This window comes from Accipiter gentilis, chromosome 2 (genome assembly GCF_929443795.1).
Source record: "Accipiter gentilis chromosome 2, bAccGen1.1, whole genome shotgun sequence".
Taxonomy (NCBI): Eukaryota; Metazoa; Chordata; class Aves; order Accipitriformes; family Accipitridae; genus Astur; species Astur gentilis.
Window position 1 is genome coordinate 16,763,238 of NC_064881.1, and position 23,332 is coordinate 16,786,569.

A 23,332-nucleotide genomic window follows, 5' to 3' on the forward strand; every position below is an offset into this window, starting at 1 on the left:
TTATGTCGCTGTGGAGTTAATGGCTTGAATAGTCATGTTGGATTCTTATGTTACAGCTCCTAAAAAAAAAAAAAAAAACATACCGGAAGAAACTTAAGCACAGTTATATGCAGGCAATTTTTTTTAACTGGTTTTCAAGGTGGTGACATATTTACACCCTGAAGTATCTGAGCTCCGATGCAGCCATCGCTCCTATTGTCTTCTCAGGCAACCACACGTGCTTCACACCTTGGAAAGGCAAGATCCTGGAGCCTGCTGAAACACATGGGCAAAATTACACCCTGCATCTCACGGCCATGGCTGCTTGCTCAAACCAGCGTGTGTTAGGCTGAGGCGTGTGGCTGGGCAGACTGGGGCAGCCCTACGCTCTCCACTGCCATGCAGAGATAAGGGGGGGAGCGGGTTGTGTTTGCTTATCGCTCGCCCTCCTCCTCAAGGGGTGAAGGCCATCATGTGCGAATGAGGAGAGCCAGGGCCCTGCCGGCCGCCCCCCCGTCCCCCCGCCAGCCGTCACCTGTCCCAGCCTGTCCTCCTCTCACGCGCTTATATGGGCACGGCAGGATGGCATCTTGTGACGCTGCGCTGCTAAAAACAGCCCCAGCTCCCTGCGGCCCCTCGTTTAAACAATGTCCTCCAGCCAGAGCAACCCGGAGAGCCTCTGATTGCAGCACAGCCTTGGAATTATTTCAAGGGAAATTAACCCGGAAACCCCTCCTCGAGGCCGTGATCCTGAGCGTATGCCCCTGGAAAAGCTAGGGATGAGCACCTCCCTGAACTACAAGTCCTTCTCCAAGGAGCAGCAAACCATGGATAACCTGGAGAAACAGCTGATTTGCCCCATCTGCTTGGAGATGTTCACCAAGCCTGTGGTCATCCTGCCCTGCCAGCACAACCTCTGTCGGAAATGCGCCAGCGACATTTTCCAGGTAGGTTTCTTCCCACAGAAAGCTCTGCTTCCCAAGCAGCACTGACTGAAATGAATGGAGAAGCAGATTTTTCACGTGTTTTGGTTGATTGCTTTTAAAAGTCAGCAAGGCAGGGCAGGGGAGTGATTTAAAGCAGAAGTTGAGTGTCCCCAGGGGCCAGGGCTGAGCTCGCAGCAGATTAAAGTGTCACCTGTTGGCTGCGGGGACATGGCCACGTGTGTGAGCTGAGGAACCGGCCCCTCACCCTGCAGTTGCCGGGTGCTTTCCTGGGGGTGGTTTTTGGAGCTACCCTCTCCTTGAGCATATTGACGAACAGTTTCCTACAAGCGTGTTTTTGCCCCGGTGCTTTTCAAAGAGGTTTTCATGGGTCTACGTGGCCTTACTCACCTCTCCTTGTGCTGCTTGGCAAGAGCAGGCCTCCAACCCCTACCTGCCGACGAGGGGAGGCACGACCATGGCGTCGGGAGGCCGCTTTCGCTGTCCCTCCTGCAGGCACGAAGTGGTCCTTGACCGGCACGGTGTCTATGGGCTGCAGAGGAACCTGCTGGTGGAGAACATCATCGACATCTACAAGCAGGAGTCCACAAGGTAACGAGTGAATGTGTGTCCTTCAGAGGAGGTTTGCCACAAAAGCAGACGTGGCTTAGGAGACTGGTGGCCTTTGGTCTTTCCGTTTAGTGCACGTGAGGTTGACTTAGTTGTTTTCTCTCTTGGAAATGCGGAAAGGGATCATGCTGCCATGCATGCCTGTCTGTTTGCTGTGCAATGAAATCAGCTCTTGCTAAGCACAGAAATCCGTATCCAAATAGATGCTGGATTTCCCTGCTGCCACTTATAGCAGAGGATTGTGCTATGCTTATTCACATGAGCAACACTCACCCATGCAAGCAAAGCCCTACTGACATGAATGGCTACTCACACAAATAAGGGAAAAGTAGCTAGGTTCACATCATTTATTTTAAACAGTTCAGACAATTCTTATTTGTCTTTAACCTGTGCATTCTCATACTAAAGTAGGGAAAGAAATTTCAAATCTTGTTACAAAATACTGAGGGACAGACAGCGCAAGAAGAAGAAAACTGAATTTCACACAGAAGATACCCCTGCATCATAATGTCAAATCAAAACTCAATAAAAATAATCTTCATTCCTGTCAGCTTGGGATATGAACTCATGAAATCAAGTCTTATTTAGGTCTCCATAAGCGAGAAGGAATAGCCAGAAATAATACTTATCAGTGCTGTGTGGTTGTGCACAAGAATCAGGACCTCGGGGCAGAAGAATGGGTTAATCCTAAAAAGTAAGATTACTCCTGAATGTTAATTGGCTGCACTGGATGTGTAATGGATCCAGCAACAGAAAAATGTTGTGTTCTCATCTCTCTTTCCCTGGGATGGGTTGGACGCCTGTTACCACCATGGGGAACATAGTAAGGTAGGGAGGGATGCTAAGCCTGGTCCCAGGCTACCAAGCAAGCAGCTCTCACCCAGGGAAGCTGCCTTTTGCAACCAGCATGGATCCATAGGGCCGGTTTTATATGGCAAGCTGTTTTGTACGGCAAGCTGTTTTGTACACCTGAAAGAAGGTGTAATCCTGGACGTGCTCCCTGACAATCTTCCCATCCTACCCCAACAATGAGCTGGGTTTCGCAGGGACAATGAGGCGGTGTTGCTGGAGCATGTGGACGCAAGTGTCGGAGCCCAGTGCCTGGGATGCCTTAGGGCACTTCTACCCTCCTCCAGCAGACAAGGTCAGTCGCCAGCAGAGAGAACGTTTTGGAGCCTGACGGTGGCTTTGGCTATTCTTGGCTGTTTGAATCCCTTCGGGGACAGTTGTAGCTGGGCATAGGTAGGAGCTCCAAAGCGTCGGAGAGCACGAAGTTGGCTTAAAATTGCCCTTTCTGCTGCCCTTCATGCTCGGTGCCAAGCTACCCTTGTGTGTGTCATTGATACCCAAATATTATTTTAGTCAGGAAAATCTCGGAGGAAATGAATCAGCAAAGCTACAGTGGTGGACTTTGCTTGTGATCAAATAAGCTGGACATGTGTGTCCTCATGTCTTTCTTGTTTTTGGTTTTTTTTCAGCTCACAGTTGTATTTAACTTAAAAAAATAAAGAAATGCAGCTCCTTTTCCCATTTAGTTCATGGGCAATTGGAACAAAGTTCAGTTAAACAGAAATGTAAGAGATTTAGTAGACTTTTTTTAAATTCCATGAAAGTAAAACACATGATGAATAAAAGGGGAGAATAGAAAAAATACAAATATGAACATATATTTGCTGAGATATTTGTCCAAAAGATTTGTTTATTTAGTTTGTTAAGGTGCTTATTTAACCTTCACGTATGTCCTTAGAATGAAAGCTATCATCAGGGTTACGTAGCAGCGGCAATGCATAGCAGCATTATCTAAACTATTTGGCACTTTGTAGGCCTCAGCTGCTTATCTCCCTCTGCCTAACGTCCCTCAGGCTCCTATGAGAGTGTGAGCAAGATCTGCCATGGCTTTACCCAGTGCTGTCCCACTGAAACCAAAATGTCAAGGGAAATCAAGTCTTCTCCACTTCTTCCTTTTGTACCAGTCTGTTCCAAATGGAGCGCTGGGGTCTGGCAGAGGTACCTAAGAGGAAAGGTGAGATGTGACCTTTGCCTCCTTGTTTCTTCCCATGACAACCCTTCAAACTGGCAGCACCTGTGATTTCCAGACAGGAGCCTCTTCCCCTCAAGTCCACCTGTAGTTATAATTCACCATAACTGTGTGTGCCAGAATGGTGCCAGCTCCCAGCTGCATTTCACATGAACTTAGGAGAGTGAGCGGAATTCAGCTAGGAAGCAATCTTTATCTCCTGCTTAGGCAAAAAAAAAAAAAAAAATTAAAAAAAATATATATTTAAAAATATTTTTTTAGATTTTAGTTTCTATTTGGATTAAGGAATTGGGTTTTTTTAAATAAAAGCTGGGGCAGGAGCTGAGCTATGGTGTTGGGAGGGTCTGCCCAAGCCCTCACATGCAGCCTCTCCTGCTACTAAAAATCACATCATATGGTCTTTTATCCAATTGCTCATCAAATTCCAGCTGATGGCAGCGTAGCCTGTTGCCCAATTTAGAATCTATTAGCAACACAAGGAAAGAATTCTTCAAGCAGGACGTGGCTCCTACAAAGCTTTAAAGGATGGCAAAGGACTGAACCCAGTGGAAATAGAGTTGGCTAAAATATTAAACCAATCTTTGAAAGTCTGTTAAACCAATCTTTGAAAGTCTGTAGGCCACTGATTACCTGATCTATCTGAGGAACATCAGGGTGCCTGCTGCCACCAGGAAAGGATAGCAACAGGAGGCTGTGACTTCTCACAAGATCTGGCAGCCTCTAACGAGCTCGGTTGGCTATTCCTGATCAAAAGGTTCTTTGGGCTTTGTTACTGGCTGCATCCTGATCAGGGAGGGTTGAGCGCTCTTTCTGCCTTGCACCTACCAAGGAGAGCCCTAGGTACAGGCTGTCCCTGCAGACCCCAGCACAAATGGAGCAGTGTGCGCAGCAGCGTGCGCAGCAGGGACCAGGCACTGTGCTGAGAGCAGTGTACATGGGCTCTGCAACAGTGGTGACATGCTGCCGGACGGGGTAGCCAGCACCACCAGGAGCAGCTATCCCTCACACCTCAGAGGCCTCGGCCAGAGCTCCCAAGGGAGGATGTGGCTTTCCAGGAAGGGCTGCAGGGATGCCTGAGGACCTCAGATAGGCTGGGCCAGGGAGATGGCCTCCCTGCCCACAGGTCGTGAAGCAAGGGAGCCACAGGAGGATCCCTGCAGACTGTGCAGCAAGAGAGAGGAGGAGAGAGATCACCTGGATCTTCTCCAACTCCCCACCAAGAGAAAGACCCAAGCTCACCTGCACCAGTGGTTTTCTTGGGCCAAGCATTCACGATAGTACTAGTGTAATGGAGCTGCAGGAATCCCTATGTCCATATGAACTTTTATGGTGTTCTCATTTTTCAAGCCCCATTTCTACCCTGGGTATTGATGGGCTTTTCACTGGTTTGGGGAGGGTCCATCATTGTTGTTGATTTTCAAGGAACACCTCCTCCAAGCTCACGAATGGTCTATCCCCATATACATGAACTCAAGCAATGGTGGCAGGATACCAGCTTTGATTAACAGGGAGCTCCTGATAAAAATAAAACATTAAAAAAGAAGCAAAAAGAAGGTGGACAGATGACTCAGGAATACTTTGAGAAACTGCCCAAGCATGTACAGATAGAGTTAGGAAAGCCAAAGCCCACCTGGAACTGAATCTGGCAAGGGACATGAAAGCTAAAATGACGAGCTTCTACAGGTACATCAGCAGGAAAAGGAAGATTAGGGAAAGTGTGGGTGCACCGCTAAAAGGAGCAGGGGCATCTGTGGCAAAGGACATAGAAAAGGCCAAGGTACTCAATGCCTTCTTCACCTCAGTCTTTACTGGTAAGATCAGTCTTCAAGAGTCCCAGGCCCCCAGGACCAGCGGGAAAGTCTAGACCAAGGAAAACTTAGCCTCAGTGGAGACGGATCCGGTTAGGGAATATTTTAAAAAAATTTTGACATCCTCATGGGAGGCACCCATGAGGGGTGAGGAAGTTGGCTGATGTCATTGGAAGGCCACTCTCAATAATCTTTGAAAGGTTGTGGTGATCGGGGTGGGTTCCTGAGGACTGGACTGGAAGAAAGCAAATGTTACTCCAGTCTTCAAGAAGGGCAAGAAGCAGAATCCAGGGATCTATAGGCTGGTCATCCTCACACTGGTCCCTGAAAAGTCGTTCAAGCAAACCCTCCTGGAAACTATTTTCAAACACATAAAAGACAAGAAGGTGATTAGAAATAGTCAGCATGGATTTATGAAGGGGAAATCAGCCTGACCAACCTGATAGCCTTTTATAGTGAGATGACTAACTCAGTGAATGAGAGGAGAGCAGTGAATGTTGTTTACCTAGACTTTCAACACTGTCTCCTGTAACATCTTTGTTAACAAACTGATGAAATAAGGTCTAGAGTGGACAGTGGACAGTGAAGTGGACTGAAAACTGGCTGAACTGCCAGACTCAAAGGGTCATGGTGAGCACCATGAAGTCAGGTGGAGGCCAGTCTTAGTGGAGTATGTCCAAGATTGATACTGGGGCCAATTCAGTTTAATATCTTCACTAATGACCTGACTGAGCCTCATGCAGTCATGCAGATTCTCTCCATCCCCTGACCAGGTGCAGGCACTAGGTGATGTTATTGTACAGGAAGGGCTACAGCTATCTTAGGGTACTCAAAAAAACACCATCAAAGTTGGATTCAGTATTTCAGTAGACACCTTTCTGGATTTGTAAAAATCCTAAGGAAAACATGCCTTCTAACTAAACAGCAGTTTTCCTAAGGTCTTACCATGTCCTTAATTAAAGTATGCTCCTTTATATCCCCAGCAACTTTGCATTTTCTCACCAAATCACAGAATCGCAGAATGGCTGAGACTGGATGAGGCCTCTGGAGGTCATCTAGTCCAAACCTCCTGCTCAAGCAGGGCCACCCAGAGCCAGTTGTCCGGGACTATGTCCAGATGGCTTTTGAGTATCTCCAAGGATGGAGACTCTACAACCTCCCTGGGCAACCTGTGCCAGTACTTGGTCAGGCTCACAGTGAAAAGTGTTTCCTGATATTCAGAGGGAACCTCCCGTGTTTCAGTTTATGCCCATTGCCTCTGATCTTGTCACTGGGTACCACTGAAAAGACCTGGCTCCATCCTCGTTACACCCTCTGTTAAAGTATTTAGATACCTGAAGGTATTGAGAAGATCAAGGTCATCATTAAGATCCCTCTCAACCTTCTCTTATCAAGGCTCCAGGCTGAAAGTCCCAGCTCTCTCAGCCTTCCCTCACAGCAGACGTGCTCTAGACCTTTAATCATCATGAGGGCCCTTTGCTGGGCTTTCTCCATTATGTCCATGTCTCCTGTGTACTGGGGAGCCCAGAACTGGACCCAGTACTCCAGGTTGTGGCCCTACCAGTGCTGAGAATCTTCCTTTCCATCAACATGCACAACACTCCACACATTAAGATCCAAACCCGATTTTAATGGAAAAGAGTAAGCCTGTAACAGTCGAACACAGGCTTAGCATCTCAAAGAGCAGAGTCAGAGAATGAGAGCACAAAGCTATTAGGCCATTTCAGCAACCTGCTGCTTCTTTGCTCACAAGCACATTTGTGACAAATCTTTTCTTCTACTAAAGCCATGCTGTCATTTTCCTATCAGCTACTCTTTAATCTCCTGTTTCAGGAGCAGCCACCATTTTAAACTCAGAGGTTGTGTTTTGACCTTTGCTACACCAACACAGACCTAGAGGATCCCCTCTGAAGTCAGGGAACGTTGTGCTAAAAGTCTCTCCTTTTGCACAGCCTAGGAAGGAGACTGTAGATCTGTTTACTTCTAGTCTTCTGTCACTGCCTTCAGGGCCCCACTAGTTCAGGGAGTTCTGCCAGGTTTCTTCCAGCTCTTTGTGGCACCTTTGAAGGTTGGCTACTTCTGGCTGAACTTGCTTGACACCGTCACCTTTTTGCCCTGTGCAATGTGTCTTTTACGCTAGTGGCACCATTCAAGTGTCAAAAAACATTCTGGTAGTTTCTGCTTCTGGTCTTGTAAATATTTGCAGGAAAAGCAGCTATTTCAGGCTTAATTAATCACTTTGAAATTCATTGTCTGTTATTGCCCTCACATGCGGGCCCATCCACTGGCACACTATAACTTGAATATATTAGGCACTGTTTGCAGTCAATGTAAAGCGTTGTTTGCAAACAATGTAAAGCAGTTTTTGTGGTGGAGACACATGTCTCTTGACTAGCATTGAAATGATGCTGGATTTGACACATTGAGTGCCTTATGTAAATGTATGTTAGAAATCTGACCCAAATAATACTGGCTTCCTTCAGAAGCTTCCATCTTGTTTTATTCTGCTGTAGCATGTTATATTGCAGATTACAGATTTTCCTTACAAACCCTTTAAATTCCAATGCCCTCTTGAAATTAAAAAATATTAATGCATGAGACATTTTATTTGTTGCTTGATCTTTTTTTAAATGCATCTAATTGATCACATTCCATTCCCTTCGGAAGAGAAAACCTGTACTTTGTCATTAAAAAGTAAATGCCATGTCCACTCTACCAAATTAAATTGAAAAACTCTATTGTAATATAATCTAAAATAATTTTTTTTTAATAAAATTTTTAAACTTGAATAGAGTGACTGGTTGCCTCCTTGCTACAGAGCTCTGCAGAATGGCTTTAAAAAGAATGTTTCCATGTAATTTCATTATATTCTATAGTTTGGGAAAATATTTTCTGTCTAATGATGAAAAGATATATTTCTATGATGCTATTGCTCCACTTGCTACAGGTAAGTCATAGTTCTCCTTCCAGATGGTAGCAGAAGGGGATAATGGCTTATGCTAGGAATATTTAACGTTGCTACAGTAGGAGTGGCAAACTTTGGAGGCTTGAACCCCCAGGCACACTCCCTCCATCAATCTACTGACCCTGTCCTCTGGTACCACATCCTCACATACTCACATGCTTGCCACGGATGTGCTCAGGGTGCTAAGCCTGAAGCGTCGGCTCAGAAAAGCATCAGCCTGCCCACAAAGACTGGACCAGAGATTTCACTTACACTGGGAACGTCAGTTAAGTGGCTCATTTAAAGGAAGCTACAACTAAATCAGTTCCTAAAATAGTAGGGATTGACTTGTGTGTGTATGGCTAAATCATTTTGGTGAAGGACTGAGCTATAGTCGGGTAACAGTTCCTGGCTTAGCACAGGGGAGGAATGCTTCTTCTGTAACCCATGCCCTTGGTGACAGTTACAATCAAGTTACCTACTGTCAAAAAGTTCTATACTATACAAGTTAGGAATGTGCCACCCAGCTAAAATTAATTTTTGTGAGACCATATTTTGGTTGCTGGCCTAGTGTAAAGGCCATAAGGACCCAGTCCTGTTTGATATTGGCAGTCCTGACCTGGGCCTCACAAACCTCATCAGCTGAGATAGAGAGTTAAGGGCATAAAGGTCCATCAATACCTACAACTCTTGCTTCAGATTAGTCCCCTGCAAAAGAGCTTTGCTGCATTAAGGCCAAGTGCCCAACATTTTGCATGATGAACCCAAAAGAAATTACATAAGTTTCATATTTCAGACAGATGTTAGATAACATGCTAATTAAAGTACACAAGTAGTCTAAGATCAGTCTTAGTGAGGTTATTTACATCTTTAAATATGAGTGAGGGTTCAGTCACACACCCAGCTGGAATCCTCATATGAAGTCATGTTGCTATATTGTCATCACATCCTGTTGTGTCAGGACATTAAACTGTACCCCTGTCTATTTAGTCATCCCGTGTGGCAGGTTTAAGTCTACGCTGTGTATTCAGGTCAGCCTTGGTATACGAATGTACCCGTATTTCATGCTGATACCCTAAGTGCTGTCATCAGAAACTCATGGGGACCAAGCTTGTTTTAAACTTGTTTTGTTTTGCAGACCTGAAAGGAAGTGTGACCAGCCAATGTGCGAAGAGCATGAAGATGAGAGAATTAATATCTACTGTTTGAACTGTGAAATGCCCACCTGCTCCTTGTGCAAAGTTTTTGGCGCCCACAAAGACTGTCAAGTTGCTCCTCTCACAAACGTTTACCAGCGACAAAAGGTAAGTATCTTTTTGTTTCTCATAGTCCTCCCAGCAACTGACAGGACCATCAACAGGAAAGTATTCCCATGGGCTTCCTGCGAGTTTCCAAAGGGGCCTGGGGATGCCTTTGCCATTCCTGTGTGTGAGTGAAAGGCTCACACAAATCTGTAGGAACTGTTTAGAAACAAAGGAAAGTAAATTTATGAGAGACCACACAGAAAGATATTACAGTGTCCCAATTTTCGTTAGTACAGTGAGTAAACATTTTAGACAGCGATTTGATGTGAAGCTGAGGACCTCTCTTTTGAGGTTCCTAATCTCTTTTTTTCAGTGCTTTTAGATCAGAAAGACAAGTGGAATTCCAACACATGAACTGGAAGGAGAATAGACCATTACAAACCAAATAGTTATCTATCAGCCACTTTTGCCTTTCAGCATCCCATTTTTTAAGAAAAGTTAAGTGAAAAACCTCCTCCTGCAAGTGAATGCAGGAATATTCAATAGTTGGCTGCACAGGATGTACCTAACATCCTCTGCCCTTGCTGTCACCAGTAAAAGACTTGTTTATTTTTAATACAGTATTAATTTAAAACCTGACTCACTGGGTTATCCTCCTGAGATAAACAGCTCATTTTTCTGGAGGGCTCCAGTGGGGCAAGCAATCAGACAGGCCAGGTTTGCAATCCCAGCCTCCAACTTTGCCACACAGATGCTTGCGTGTGGTAACTACAAATGAGAAGTCACTTTAGGAAAGTAGTTACATATCATCCTTTTCAATCAAAAAAGGAGGGAGAAGGGGAAGAAGTTTCTTGGACTGAATCCATGTCCCCAGTCACTCCCTTTGCATGGAGATTTGCAAGCCGTGGTTTCCTTCCCAGAGCACCTGTGGAAAGGGGCTGTCATGTCCAAAACTGGAGGTGTAACCCAGAGGGTGCAGGATGCATGCTTCGAAGAATCCTTTACAAAGCTGTGGAGGCCACAGACATGGTTGCCTCTGTCACTACAGCCATGTGCCAAGGGCCCCTCACCTTCCCCAGCACCCTCACCAAGTTCCCTAGGGACTAGCTTCTGTGTCTCTCGTCTTCTAAGGATACCTCACAGTCATCTCCATCCCCACACTCAGGCCATTTCCTTCTTCCACCAGTTTCCCTCATGCCAGTGGCTTAGCCTCTACCTTCTCCTCCTCCTTTTCTCCCTTCCCCTCTCACCACAGCCCCAGCCCTGGCCCCACCGCCCTTATGCCAAGGGGTCTGTAGTGCCCAGGTCCCTACAGGTCCATTGGCCACCTCTTCTCATCTCCAGGGCCAAGAGCCACAGTCCTCAGGGAAATACCGCAGCGGCATGGCTAGACGGAGACACTAAAAAAAAAACAGCCTCTCAAGAAACAGTCTTTTCTCTCAACAAACCCAAAGGGAATATTTTGGGGCTTTTGAAACACAGCACTTCAGACAAAAACATCTAGAAGAGCCTCCTAGAACAAAGTGCTTCCTCCTTTCCAAACCAGTTTCTTCTCCATGAAAAGTTTCAAAATGACAATGTTTTCATAGTGTTTTGGGAGAGGAAACAAATGTCAAAGTAGTAGCAGGTAACGTGGGCAGGTAAAGCTCCAATTTTCCATGGTTCTGGTGGAAAGAAGATGTTATGGCTCATTTGTGTCCTGCTCCCCGCTGTTAGATGTGCCACCCTGAAGTGTGATGGTGTCTAACCCTCCTGCTTGTTCTCCCCTTACTGCCTAGTCCGAGCTGAGTGATGGCATTGCAGTCCTGGTGGGGAGCAACGACAGAGTGCAAGGGATAGTCACGCAGCTGGAGGAGACCTGCAAGACGGTTGAGGTAGGTACCAGCTCTTTAAATGCAGTTCTTTCAGTGTGAAGTCACATCTTTTAAACTGCTGGTAATGACCATTCTTTAACAGACCTCACTTTGTGCAAGTACGTTCCCACATAGTTTCGCAAAACCATTACCTGTGGCTTTGTACGGTATCAGCTATACTTCCTCAACCAAAGGATACGTCCTGCTCGGCACCCTGCCTCTGACATTGGCCATGTGGTTGAGGACAAAGAGTAAGGATAATCCATACCAGCACGTTTGCTCAGCATTCTCAGTGGCCTAGAGCCTGTGAACAGAGCTTTAGTCTCAGCCACAGGGTAGCCATAGCATGGCTCCCAAGCATATCAGTGAGCTCTGTATTTGGTTGCTTTACCTTCTGTGCAGAAGTACTTTTAAAATAGACTTATGTTGCCCTTTAAGGAGTCTTGTTTTGTTGCTCATGGGAGGGAAGAGTTTGGGTTCTTACTGGATTTTCTGGTAAAGTTCTTACTCTGACTGGGCTGGAATTAGTTTTGTGTCATTCAATGGCAGAAGTGGCTTTCATTTCCTCCAAGAGATTTGCACCAGAAAAGCAAATATAAATATCAGCTCTGACCAATTTGAGCATCACAGAGCAATAGGCTGATAGGAGCTCATATGAATTGATTTTGTGATCAGAGTTTGATGAAGCATCTAGTGAAGGAGTTGCATCCCTCTCAGCCCAATTAGAATTATATTGACCCTTTAGAACTTGAGCAGAAAAGAGAAATGGCAGAGAAAAAGAAGTTAATCCAAGATGTATAGATTCTAATTGGTAAGAAAAGTTGATTCCACAATCTATGTACACAATTGCCCAAGGCTCCTATTTCCTCAGAGCAAGGAAGAACAGAAAATGTCCAAATTTGGTTCAAAGAACATCAAACCATTAGCCCAAGTAAATGAGAGAGCATGTTAGCAGCAGTCAGAACTTTGTAGTCAGGCAGCCTTCATGTCGCAAGGATGAAATTAACTGCTATCAGGACTTTGCAGACAGAAACAAGCCTTTCAAGTAGGTTAACTGCAGAAATTTGAATGATACAAAAGCAAAAGTTTATACTCATTTAAGTTGAACTGGCTGAACCAGAAACAAAACTTCAAACATCTAGTCTGAAGTATGGAGAAAACACTGTGCTAAAAATACCTTAATAAATACAACAGTTTCTGAAACTAGCTTCCTCAGAATCATCCACTCAGTTTAAAGCCTAACCTTTAAACTCAAAGCCCAAAGAAAGTGCAGCCATTTTACCTTCAGATGTTTTAACAGCCTTTTCACCTTTAAAGTCAAAGATTGCAGAAAATAGATCTTAGAGCTTACCTTGGCACTTCCATGTTACATTTCAAGCAAATCACATTTCCCACCACGTAAGAGCTTTGTCTGAATTGACATCAGTTTGTCCTTGAAGATGAAAAGCTACAGCTAGAGCTGAGAAATGTGCACACATGGAAGTAACACTTACAATCCAAGGAATGTCTCCTCTCTCTGCGTTACGCTTTGTAGGGAACAATAAATATCGGTTTTAGCAGAAAATACATGATCATTTTCCTTTTAGCTGGAGTAAGCAATAGCCTACAGTTCTATATTTAGCTATTGCTCCTGTCCAACCCTAAAAGCCAGAAAAACAAACAAAAAAATTGATTAATACTTGTATAATTTTTAACTGATTGAAAGGTAGACCAAATTCACATATTATATTGAAAATAAAAAAAAAGGGAATATAAAATGCTAAATACTGGAAAACAATAATAAATAATTAAGTACTGTTTAGCCCTGTAAACAATATGAGTCAAACAATGAAGGAAAAATTACAATGTTTCTTCCAAATGCTAATAGCGTAGTCCAGTCAATACAGATACTTCAGAACAAGCAGTGCGGCTCATGCTCAGCGGCAAGGACTCCTTTCTTTTTGCTGTAACTGTGCTTTAAAGAACAAAAAGGCTGAGAAATTTTCAGATTGGAAAGTCATGTATTTGTTAACCTTCTTCATTACTCAGAATCTGATTAGAGTAATTCCATCAGGCAGAGAACATTGTACACAGAAAGAGAGTATTTCAGAAATATTTCAGCACTTGCAGTTCGGAAACTATTCTGCACTCTCACTCTTGAGGTTCAAACTCTGTCATATCTGCTGGCAGGAAATATTATATATTAGACCTTAGAGATAGGGAAGGCTCTCTCAGGGCAACCTGCTATCACTCTCTTGCTCTTCTTCCCCTAACACTTGTCCTGTGCCAAATGGCAAAGGCAGCACACACCTGTCTCGAAATTAAGGTTGTTTTACAAGTGATCTGAATGATGTTTCAGAGGAGGTCATTGTAGACTAAATCGAAGAGGAGTCTGGAGCAAGCAGAAGTGAAGGAAACACTGGGAGGAAGTTAAGAGAGGAGGGAAAGACAAGAGGAAGATTATTTCAGGCCTGAACAATAGGCCATTGGAACACCCAGGAACCATGACTCACTTGGTTCAAAAGCTTCCTTATTCCCACCCTAGAATTCACTAATCAGGAATTTCTGGGAAGTGGCAAGGTCCTCCAGAAGGGCAGGCCAAGCCTGCCCCCATGCAAGGAGTTTTAAATTAGAAGTGCCTGTTTAGCCTAGTCTTCCTTATTGGGAAGCAGATGTGGATACCTGGGTCGATGCAACAAGATCTGTATTCACTCCCGTCCCCTCAATGTGTTCTCTCCCCTTCCCTCAATGTAGACAGTGATTTTTGGCCACACGTCCATCTTTGAAAGGCTTTCTCCTTTGAACGATACAGAGCAGACTGTCACCACTCATAGGAAAGAGCTCTGGCTGAAAGTCAAGAAAAAAAGTGGGATTCTCTCTAGCCAAGTGCTATGAATAATCAGTCTTATCACTTCCAGAAGTACTGTGGGACTGTTAATAATCCTGTGCTGCCAGGATCTCAGTATTATGCCTTAAGGGACAAAGATGAGGAATTGATTCAGCCTCAATTCCTAGCAAAGAGATTTAAATAACCGCCACCATCCACAACCAGATATAACCACAATAAGGTTAAGCCCTGGGGCACACAGATGACTCAAGTACTTCTGTTTGGTAGACCTCAGACATTATAGATAACCTGTCTCCAATTTCCTCCCCATAAATCCTCCCTTGCAAGTGCAGTGTGTTCTTGTTAGAGAGCACTCAATGAAGCAGTCATCAAATCCATCCTCCTTACTCAGTGAAATATGCTGTTGTCTGGTTGGAAGGACAATAAAAGTGTCTCAAAAAATGATGTGAAAAACAGTGCCTGAAGGTAGGGTTGGAATCGGATTCCTTATTCTTGTCTTTGTGTTTTTGTCACACACCCTTTTCTTTGTGGTACCTCTGCCTCAATCAGTGCACAGTAAATGGAACATAATGGACACCTATTGTCAAAATAAAGTCTAAGAGGGCATATGTGAAAATCATGCCCAGCCAGGATAGTTCCAGGTTCTCTGGTAGAAAATGAAAATTCTCCAGAGCTGATTTGAGATGATCGCTTCTTTAAAAAACATTCTGTTCATGCAAATGAACACAGCTGCTAATATGGTGGGGTTCTTTACTTTTTCTGCAGACTTTGACGTCTCACTACAGACATCATAAATACCTTTCACAATTTTTTAGCAGACTGACAAGTTATACAACTGTTTAGGGGCTTTCAGTGGCTTGAAACTCAGAGTTTGAGAACAGTTTTAAAACTTTTGTTCCAATAGCTTGGACTTTGAAAATTCTAAAAGTCTCTGGGGTCATTCAGAATCCTTTGCACTGTTCAGAAAAAGGAATTTCTTTGATGAAAATGCTTCCAAGTAACTGTAAAAATAGAAACTCTTTTAAGAACATAACATGTTAAACATAAACCAAATGATTCACAGGAATGCTGCAGACGACAGAAAGAGCAGCTGTGTGAAAAATTTGATTATCTCTATTCTGTACTGGAAGAAAGAAAAAATGAGATGACACAAATAATCACTAGAACCCAAGAGGAGAAACTGGAACACGTCCGCTCCCTGATGAAGAAGTATGCGGATCATTTGGAAGCTGTATCAAAGCTTGTTGAATCAGGAATCCAGTTCATGGAAGAACCGGAAATGGCCGTGTTTTTGCAGGTATAAAGTCTATAAATAGAGATAGAAAAAGAATGATGGGTTTATCGAAATACTATTTAAGCATTTCTTAATTTTAGGCACATTCAGAGTTTGGTCATCTTTGAGTGAACATTTATACAAATTCATTTTTTTAAACACTTTCATCAGCACAGACAAATGACTAGTCTTCTTGTGAATAGTATCCAAACCAAGAACATAAGTATTTGTTATTTCCACCAAAATATACTACCCTGTGTATGAATTTCTGGTCCCCAAAGAAGAAACAGGAATTTTAACATTTTCCAACATATCTTTATTGTCCCACCACTATAATATATGTGTATAGGAACTTCTGTGAGTTATAGGTTTCATTTGCCTATGGACAGAGTGATTAATTTTCCAAGAATTAAATATTTATGTTCTAAGTCACATTTTTATGCCTTTACTGCTTTTTTTTTTTTCTTCCATTTTCTTACTATAAACTTAGGAAACCATTAGCAGCCTGTTCACTGAATTCATTGGTGTAGAATTTCTCTCCTGCGAGCTTACAATTTCTCTATGTTAAAGGCTGGAAGGGTGTTTTCCAAAAAAAAAAACCACACAAAAACCGACACCTTACTTTCATCAAAGAATTGCCTTTGAAAAGTACAGTATTCATTCCAGACAAATAAAATTTTGTGGCTCCAGAATTATGCCCTTATGGATAGTCAAAGATATAGTTACTGTGACTAAAGGTGGTAACAGAACAATTGCTTTTCACCACAAATACACAAAACAAAAGAGCAAAACTATTTCCATTTAATTTTTGTAGAAATTTTATGTATTTCCCATCATATTCAGATTTTAATTTAAAAGTCTTCAATTAACTGAAAGGTTTACTCAGCTGTATACTAATTACCATCCAAATTTGATCACATTCATAGATCTTATGGCTGTCATTTATGAGATCCATAGTGTGTTTAGAAGCAGCCAGTGTAAGAATTAGATCTCAATGCATAAAATCTCTGAAAAAATTGAACCAGTTAAGAAGTCAGTTATTTCCTTTTTGTTTTCACAGAATGCCAAAACATTGCTACAAAAGTAAGTATTCAAACTTGACAGTCTTGATCTTTATAATGAATTACAAATTACAGATTTATCTGCAAATCCAAATGCCAATACCCAATCTCTCTGTTTTAGAATTACTGAAGCATCTAAAGGTTTTCAAATGGAAAAAATAGAGGATGGGTATGAAAATATGAACCAATTCACAGTGAACCTCAGTAGAGAAGAAAAGATAATACGAGAAATTGATTTTGACAGAGGTATGTCATTTATTTTACCTAAGTTACTTTCTTAAATTGCAGCTGTGTGTGATTTACATGATGATACTGAGTAGGAAAATACTCAGAACTTGAATCAGATATTTCTCTCCATCCCAAAGTGTAACTAGACCATTTTGTACCAATTATAAGCAAAAGCAAAAATCCATCGCAGTCAAAAAAATCACATAACCTGTTGAAACCATTAATCTTAGCTTTTATGTGGCCTCAACACTTTCCTAAGCCCATGATCTTTACTGACTCCTCATGAGAAGGGACCACAAAATTAAGCTTTTATGTCATTCTGTAAAGTCCTTTTTTTCCCTAAAAGATGTCTTTATTTTATGGCCTGTCTGCTCTAGAAAGTCATTAAAGAAGTAGAATGTTTATTACTAAACAATGTACTTATGAAAGATACTTTTTAAAAACTTTTTTATAATAATCAAAAATATAATTGAAATTCAAGATCACAGAGTTATAGAGGGAAGCAAAAATTGTCATCATCTTTCATGCATTTGACATCTTGTGTCATGTCAGTTGTCATGACATCATTACTAAACATGCTTAATATGTCTATATTATAATGCAAAGTTGTAACTCTACATTTACCAAAGTAGCCTGAAATCTAGGCTCACCTATGCTTTACCTTGCAGAGTAAGCCACAAGAAGTTAATGGAGATAAATGTTTCAAATAAGCAGATGTCTCCTATTAAAAGGCAGCAGTAATAGTCATCTGGATATCTCCAATTTTGTTGCTAGCACTGGATTCTGCTGGTACATTTACATTTACCTTTCTCAGCCCAGTTAAGTCTCATGCAGATGCCACCCATCGCTTACTCCCCTGCCACGACTTATACTAACTTCAGAGTGCGTGGCTGCTCCCTGCGACGGACCCTGCATGCCTGCTGTGCAGATCTTGGTCTGTAGGTTGGGATCCGTGGACTAGCTGTACTTGTACTTGGCCCAGGGGTTCATGTAGCAGGAGAGCAGCTGTGGCACCAGGCAGCAGCAGAGGAGCAGGTGCCATCTTGCAGGGCCGTGAACTTTCAGGGATTTGTCGTGGGAGGGACAATCCCTAGTCACAGCCTCATGCCCGGTTCGTCCCTGTGATCAGCCCCAGCTGCCACATCCCTGCCACACACGCGCATCTGCCAAGACTGTGACCTCCTGCTCTGGGCACCCCCCACCACCACCACCATCTGGTGGGGAATGTGACACCCACCTCTTGGGGACAAGGCATTAGCAAGGGCTTTGGCAATCAGGACCTCAGTCCTACATTTGACACTGCTACTACAGGCAGTGAGGTGTTCTCTGCACCCAGGGGACGTGGAACCAGAGATTCGGCACTCTGCTTATAGGAGCGTATTTGCCTGCAGAAACATTTCTCTGTTATGAGGGCATTACTTACTTTGCAGATCTACATTCCTTCTACATACTCAGGCAGAACGATAACCTGTGCAAAATGTGCAGCCAGTTTGGAAGTTGAGTTAATGCATCCATCTAAATTTATTTCTCTGAAGTGCTAGGATGGCTCTGAACAGCATCTGACATTTGTGAGGATGAATAGCGTCATTATGCAAAGGAAAATGCATTGTTGGAGGGCTCCCTCTGGAAACGAGCCAAGCCACAAATGCTGACAACAGGATGTGTCAGATGACGCAAAAGCAACGGTTTGACCAAGTTTGACGGTCTGGTTTTAGGGAGGTTGGTATCCCAAACCTCCAGTCGTGTATTGCAAAGCACTGACCTGGTAAAGATTTATTATGATGGCTTCAATGGTGTTTAAAAAAAACATATACCTAAAATTGCAAGAGGGACTGACTGTCTTCCGGGCAGATTGTGCCAGACCAGGTGTTGTCTCCCCTAAAAATGCAGGGCTGTGCTGCACGTCACTCATGAGGATGACTGCATTGGCAGGATTTTCTGTCCTCCTTCCCATGGAAAGGGCCAGTTTAAGATTTTAACAAGCATGTGTGTTCTGTGTCCTCCCTGCTGCGAAGCGCCTGCTGGCAGCTCCATGGCAGTGCCTAGTCCAGGCTAGTGAGAGCAGGCTCTTTCCCCATGCCCTCTCCCCAGCCTGTGTCTGCTGCCAGGCAGCAGATTATCAGTAGCTTTGCCATGCAATTGTAAATGGCTTTTTAATTACATAAAGACTGTAGCTATCTTCATGTGGTGCTCAGCCCTGTCCTTTTACTCATGTCCTATCAGAGGAGGAGGGAGAAGAGGAAGAGGAGGAGACAGTGGATGGTGAAGATTTGGATGAAGTCCACACGGAGTCATCAGGAGAGGAGGAGGAGGAAGAGGTGGAGGAGGAAGGGGCTGAGAGAGCATCACAGCCGCCTCAGCAGGACCCTGAACCACAGAGCGCAGCGGGAGAGCCCCCAGCTGAACCCGCTCCAGTGCCACTGCCCGCTGCCCCGGCTGGTCAGGTGAGTGCCCCCGATGTCCCACTGCCCTGCCAGCTATTCTGACTGCACCCCAGCAGAGCAAGAAAACACTCCCCTGTGGCCTGTAGGCACTGTACATCAGGAGCGTTGTGGCTAAGGGAGTCCATGCTCTGGAGAGCAAAATTGTTTATTGTCCTTGTACGCATATATGCAACTGTACACTGTGCTCTCGACCTGCAATATATATTGCTTGATAGGCAAAAAATTACGCTGCTAGATAAATTGAGATATATATGAGATACATAAGACAAATAAGAGATTTTGTTTGGGAGTTAAACGCATTACAATGGATGTTATGCTTGCTGTGATTTAACTCAGACTAACTATTATAAATGAAACGGTTGTTAAAATATTTATACTAAGAGAATTTGTTGTTCCCTCTGGATTTAGTGAGCTTTCCACCACCGATTTTTAGATCATACTTCTAATCTATTTTCTGTGAATGCTGTTTGCTTCCTTGTGCCCTGGTCATCCTAGGGATATTGTCTAGGTGGAAACAGGGATGTCATACACCAAACAGGAGAGGAAACTGCTCCTTGCAACCTAGCTAGGAGCAAAAAGATTCAGGTTGTGAATAATTTAGGCCAGCACTTTTTCTTAAGGAATGTGATTAGAATGAGACCATAATTGCCGCATATTCTAAAAGACCTACATGAAAAAAAATGCTTTATGTGCTACTTTAGCTGGTCTCACATTCAATTAATTTAGCAAATTCTCCTCTTATGCAATTTACCCAGTGAAGTTGCTGAGCGGGTAAAGGCTGCTGTGAAGATATTGGAGGAGGCCAGTGTGAAAACAAGAGAGCACATAAAGAATCTTTGATTGTAGCAAGCTCCCAACATAAAAAAAAAAGGAAAATAAACACTATAGATTCATTCTTGCTTTGATTTAGAAAGATATGTGAGTTTGCACCAGTTTTGTGAAGATGCTCTTAAATCAGGCTTTATTAATTTAACCAAAGTTTGTCTTTTGAGGATTTACACCGACTTAACTAAACTTATGTTGCCTAACTGATGTAGGTTTTTATGCAAACAAGAACTAGACATAAGCAATTCTGCCCACTAACATGAAGTCCCTCACTTCTAAGGCTAAAATGGGAAAGGTACGGCATGCTGCTGTAGCAATTGTAAAATGCCATTAGGAGATGGTCAGACATGGAGTCAGACATGGCGTGTGGGTGTTACAGTGTGTGGGATCCCTGTATTTCAGCTTTTGCCTTCTCGTGTAAGAAAGGCAGAGCAGAAATGCTGTGGTGATAGCAGGTGCTGTGTGGGTGAGCCCCGAGACCTTGATGCAGGTAGAGAGGTGCAGTTCAGCCAGCTCCTCCTGTTCCTGGCAGAGCAACTGTGCTTATAGCATTGACAGCAAGGCTGGTGGGAAAATGTTTCTCGCCAATGTCTTTGTATTCCCCTTATTCTGACTGCTCATATCAACAGACTCATCGGCAAACCTGTTGTTCTTAACCCAAAATGCAACAAGCCATTCGAAGGTACCTACACCTGTCGTTCATCGCTGGTACCAGTTCACGAGGCTCTTATGCACAATTTCTTATATTTTTAGGATTGAATTGGGTGTTTATCTGAATTAAGGAACCATTTGCTCACTCCCATCTCAGTCAGCATCCCCTTCCCAGATAATTCTTTTCTATTTTTTGAGTATTAAAGTAATGTATTTGAGTATATTTTTGAGTATCTCCCCTACTCTATTTTTTTAGTAACTTATTTTCTTCCCCATATTTGTGCTATTCGAATGATAGTTGCTTTGGCTTCGCGTTTTGATTGTAATTCTTTCAGACCATATATTAGGACAAATCTATTCCTTGCAGCGAGCTATAAGAAACGTGGCATGCAGAGCGACGTGGCTATGGCAGGAAGGTAACGTGGTGCACTCTGCTTGTTCTTCTCTTTATCTGTCCTGATTAAGGATGATGTTGTGACACCAAGTGGTTCTCAACAGACCCCAGAGTCTGACACTCAAGTGCCGGCCACAGCAGAAACCATCGATCCCTTGTTTTACCCTAGCTGGTATAAGGCTCAGTCTCGGCAATCAAGCAGTCTGAGCTCAACCCCGGTGAGTGGGTTGGGGAAAGTAGGGCCTCCTGTTTCTCTGGAAACAAGTGCAAAGAAGGCAGAAGCCCCGGCAGTGGCAGCGATCGAGGAGAGTCCGCCGGGGAGTGGTAAGGAAAGTAATACCACTGCAGCGACATCCAAGGTCAGTGCTACCGAAGTCACTCCAGAGGGCTGTGACACGCAGCAAGGCGGGAACGGCAATTGTTAAGGAAAATGTGACTTAATTTTCCTCTGCATGCTAAAGAATAAGAATAATTTCAGAAATATGGAAACGGCATAAGCTGTCATTTCAGCAAATCCACTGGATTTACAAATGGTTTCAGTATGTGACAGGCTGAATTTTCAGCTTCAGAGTAGCATGCCGATGGCTGCTTGTGCTTAACAGCCAGTGCACCTCGCTTGTGTGAGCTGTTATCCAAATTGCTCACGCACACACTCAGGAGCTGTTGGAGAGGCTGGCAATGTCTCTGCGCATCAGATATTTGCATGCATTAGTAGCAGATAAATCCTGTGCATGACATTATTCTCATCACCTGTTGAAAGCCTGTGTACGTCACATGTCATCCCACCACCGCTGACTGAGGAGCTATGGCTTGGCTTTGCCTTCTGCAGCTCTGTGGCTGCACCTGGAGCGTACGGCTTCCCCACGTGAACACGAAGCTATGCATATACCCGGAGCCTTCTTGTGTGTTTGATTGCCTCTCAGTAAGCAGAGTGATTTCCTGGGTTCAGATCTGTTGCAGAGAGTTTCCTCCAAGGATTCTTGGGACTTGATTAAAGGAGAGCATGAAGATAATATATTCTGGTTCTGGGTTAGACTACCAGCAGCATAATGGGATAACAGAGACTGATGTGTGGGTACAGGAGGGGGTTTGCCTTAAGATTACAATTTTAGAGTTGGTATAACCTGAATTTGAATATTCCTTCTTCTGCATAGTGTACAAACTCCACATGGGTCAAAGATCCAAGGAACAGAGCTGAGGGAGCTGCGTGTGAAGGATTTGCATACTCCTGCTCTAGTGCCTGGCTACCAGCCCATGAGCAGCACTCTCTAAATTAAACCAGCCTGATTTATAGGCTTAAGCCATATGTTTTAAAAAAGCAATTACCTGTATGTGTGCAGCGAGAGAATATTTGTGTGTGTGTGTGTGTGTGTGTGTGTGAAAAAGCCCAAGTGGGTAGTATTTCATACTGTTTCCTTTAAATTGGGAGTCGACCATTTAACATACATAAGCAGCTGTACCATGATAAACCATCACATGACAGGCAAAAAGTTAGGAGAAGGAGTTCATACAGATATGATAAAAGCTGGAGGCTTTAGTCAGTGACACTTGAATTTGGTGGTGGAAGGATTTTCGATGACTTCAGTCTTAACAAAAGCAACATTTGACCCCCAAATTTCAAGTCACGGTTTGATTTGAGAATATTTGAGTGGAATAAAAAACAAAGAGTATTTTAAAATTACCAAATCTGCTGTGACCTTGTCTTCTTAAGTATATTCCAAATGAGCTGGCAAAAGCAGGTAAATTCACAGTGAAATTAATTGCTGCTGGTTTTTTGTATTGCTTCCACTAATGACTGGGCAGCCAAACCTCACCATAGGGAGGTAAAATCTTTACTGGGTAAATTCCCTGGGAGCTTGCCTGACTGTGGTCGGCTTCCCTGTGTCCTAATTTACCAGTAGCAAGCAAAGGAGCAAAATTAAGGTTTGATGTGGCCAACTGTCTGAAAAAACAGTGGCAGTGGTTTTCAGTCACACCAAAGCAGCAACCTGGTACCCAGCTCTCTTCATCATCGGGTATTGGGAATAAAAACAGGCATGTGGGAAAGATGTCAATTCCTGTTGGCATGTGAATTTGGGGGTGCTGAGTTTCGATATTTTCCCAGATCACGAGTGACACTGACATTTTGGGAGGAGGATGTTTAGAACAGTAGCATGTGCTTCTGGGGATGGGGGGAGGAAGGAGCAGGGGACACAGCTGAGGATGGGGTT

At 43.6% G+C, this 23,332-nt stretch overlaps 1 protein-coding gene across 3 annotated transcripts in view; it reads left to right on the forward strand.

The window, feature by feature from the left end:
* Positions 1-737: 737 nt before the first annotated feature.
* TRIM55 (tripartite motif containing 55) overlaps positions 738-23,332 on the forward strand; it is a 37,900-nt gene continuing 15,305 nt past the window's right edge. For 2 of the 3 annotated variants that reach the window (XM_049822935.1, XM_049822944.1), the window contains exons 1-9: positions 738-926; positions 1,342-1,514; positions 9,461-9,626; positions 11,345-11,440; positions 15,310-15,543; positions 16,580-16,602; positions 16,702-16,826; positions 19,032-19,252; positions 21,194-21,481. In XM_049822935.1, the coding sequence (XP_049678892.1) occupies positions 738-926; positions 1,342-1,514; positions 9,461-9,626; positions 11,345-11,440; positions 15,310-15,543; positions 16,580-16,602; positions 16,702-16,826; positions 19,032-19,252; positions 21,194-21,481 (1,515 nt within the window). The remainder of the gene's footprint in view (positions 927-1,341; positions 1,515-9,460; positions 9,627-11,344; positions 11,441-15,309; positions 15,544-16,579; positions 16,603-16,701; positions 16,827-19,031; positions 19,253-21,193; positions 21,482-23,332) is intronic. The other variant, XM_049822954.1, reaches the window with a different exon arrangement.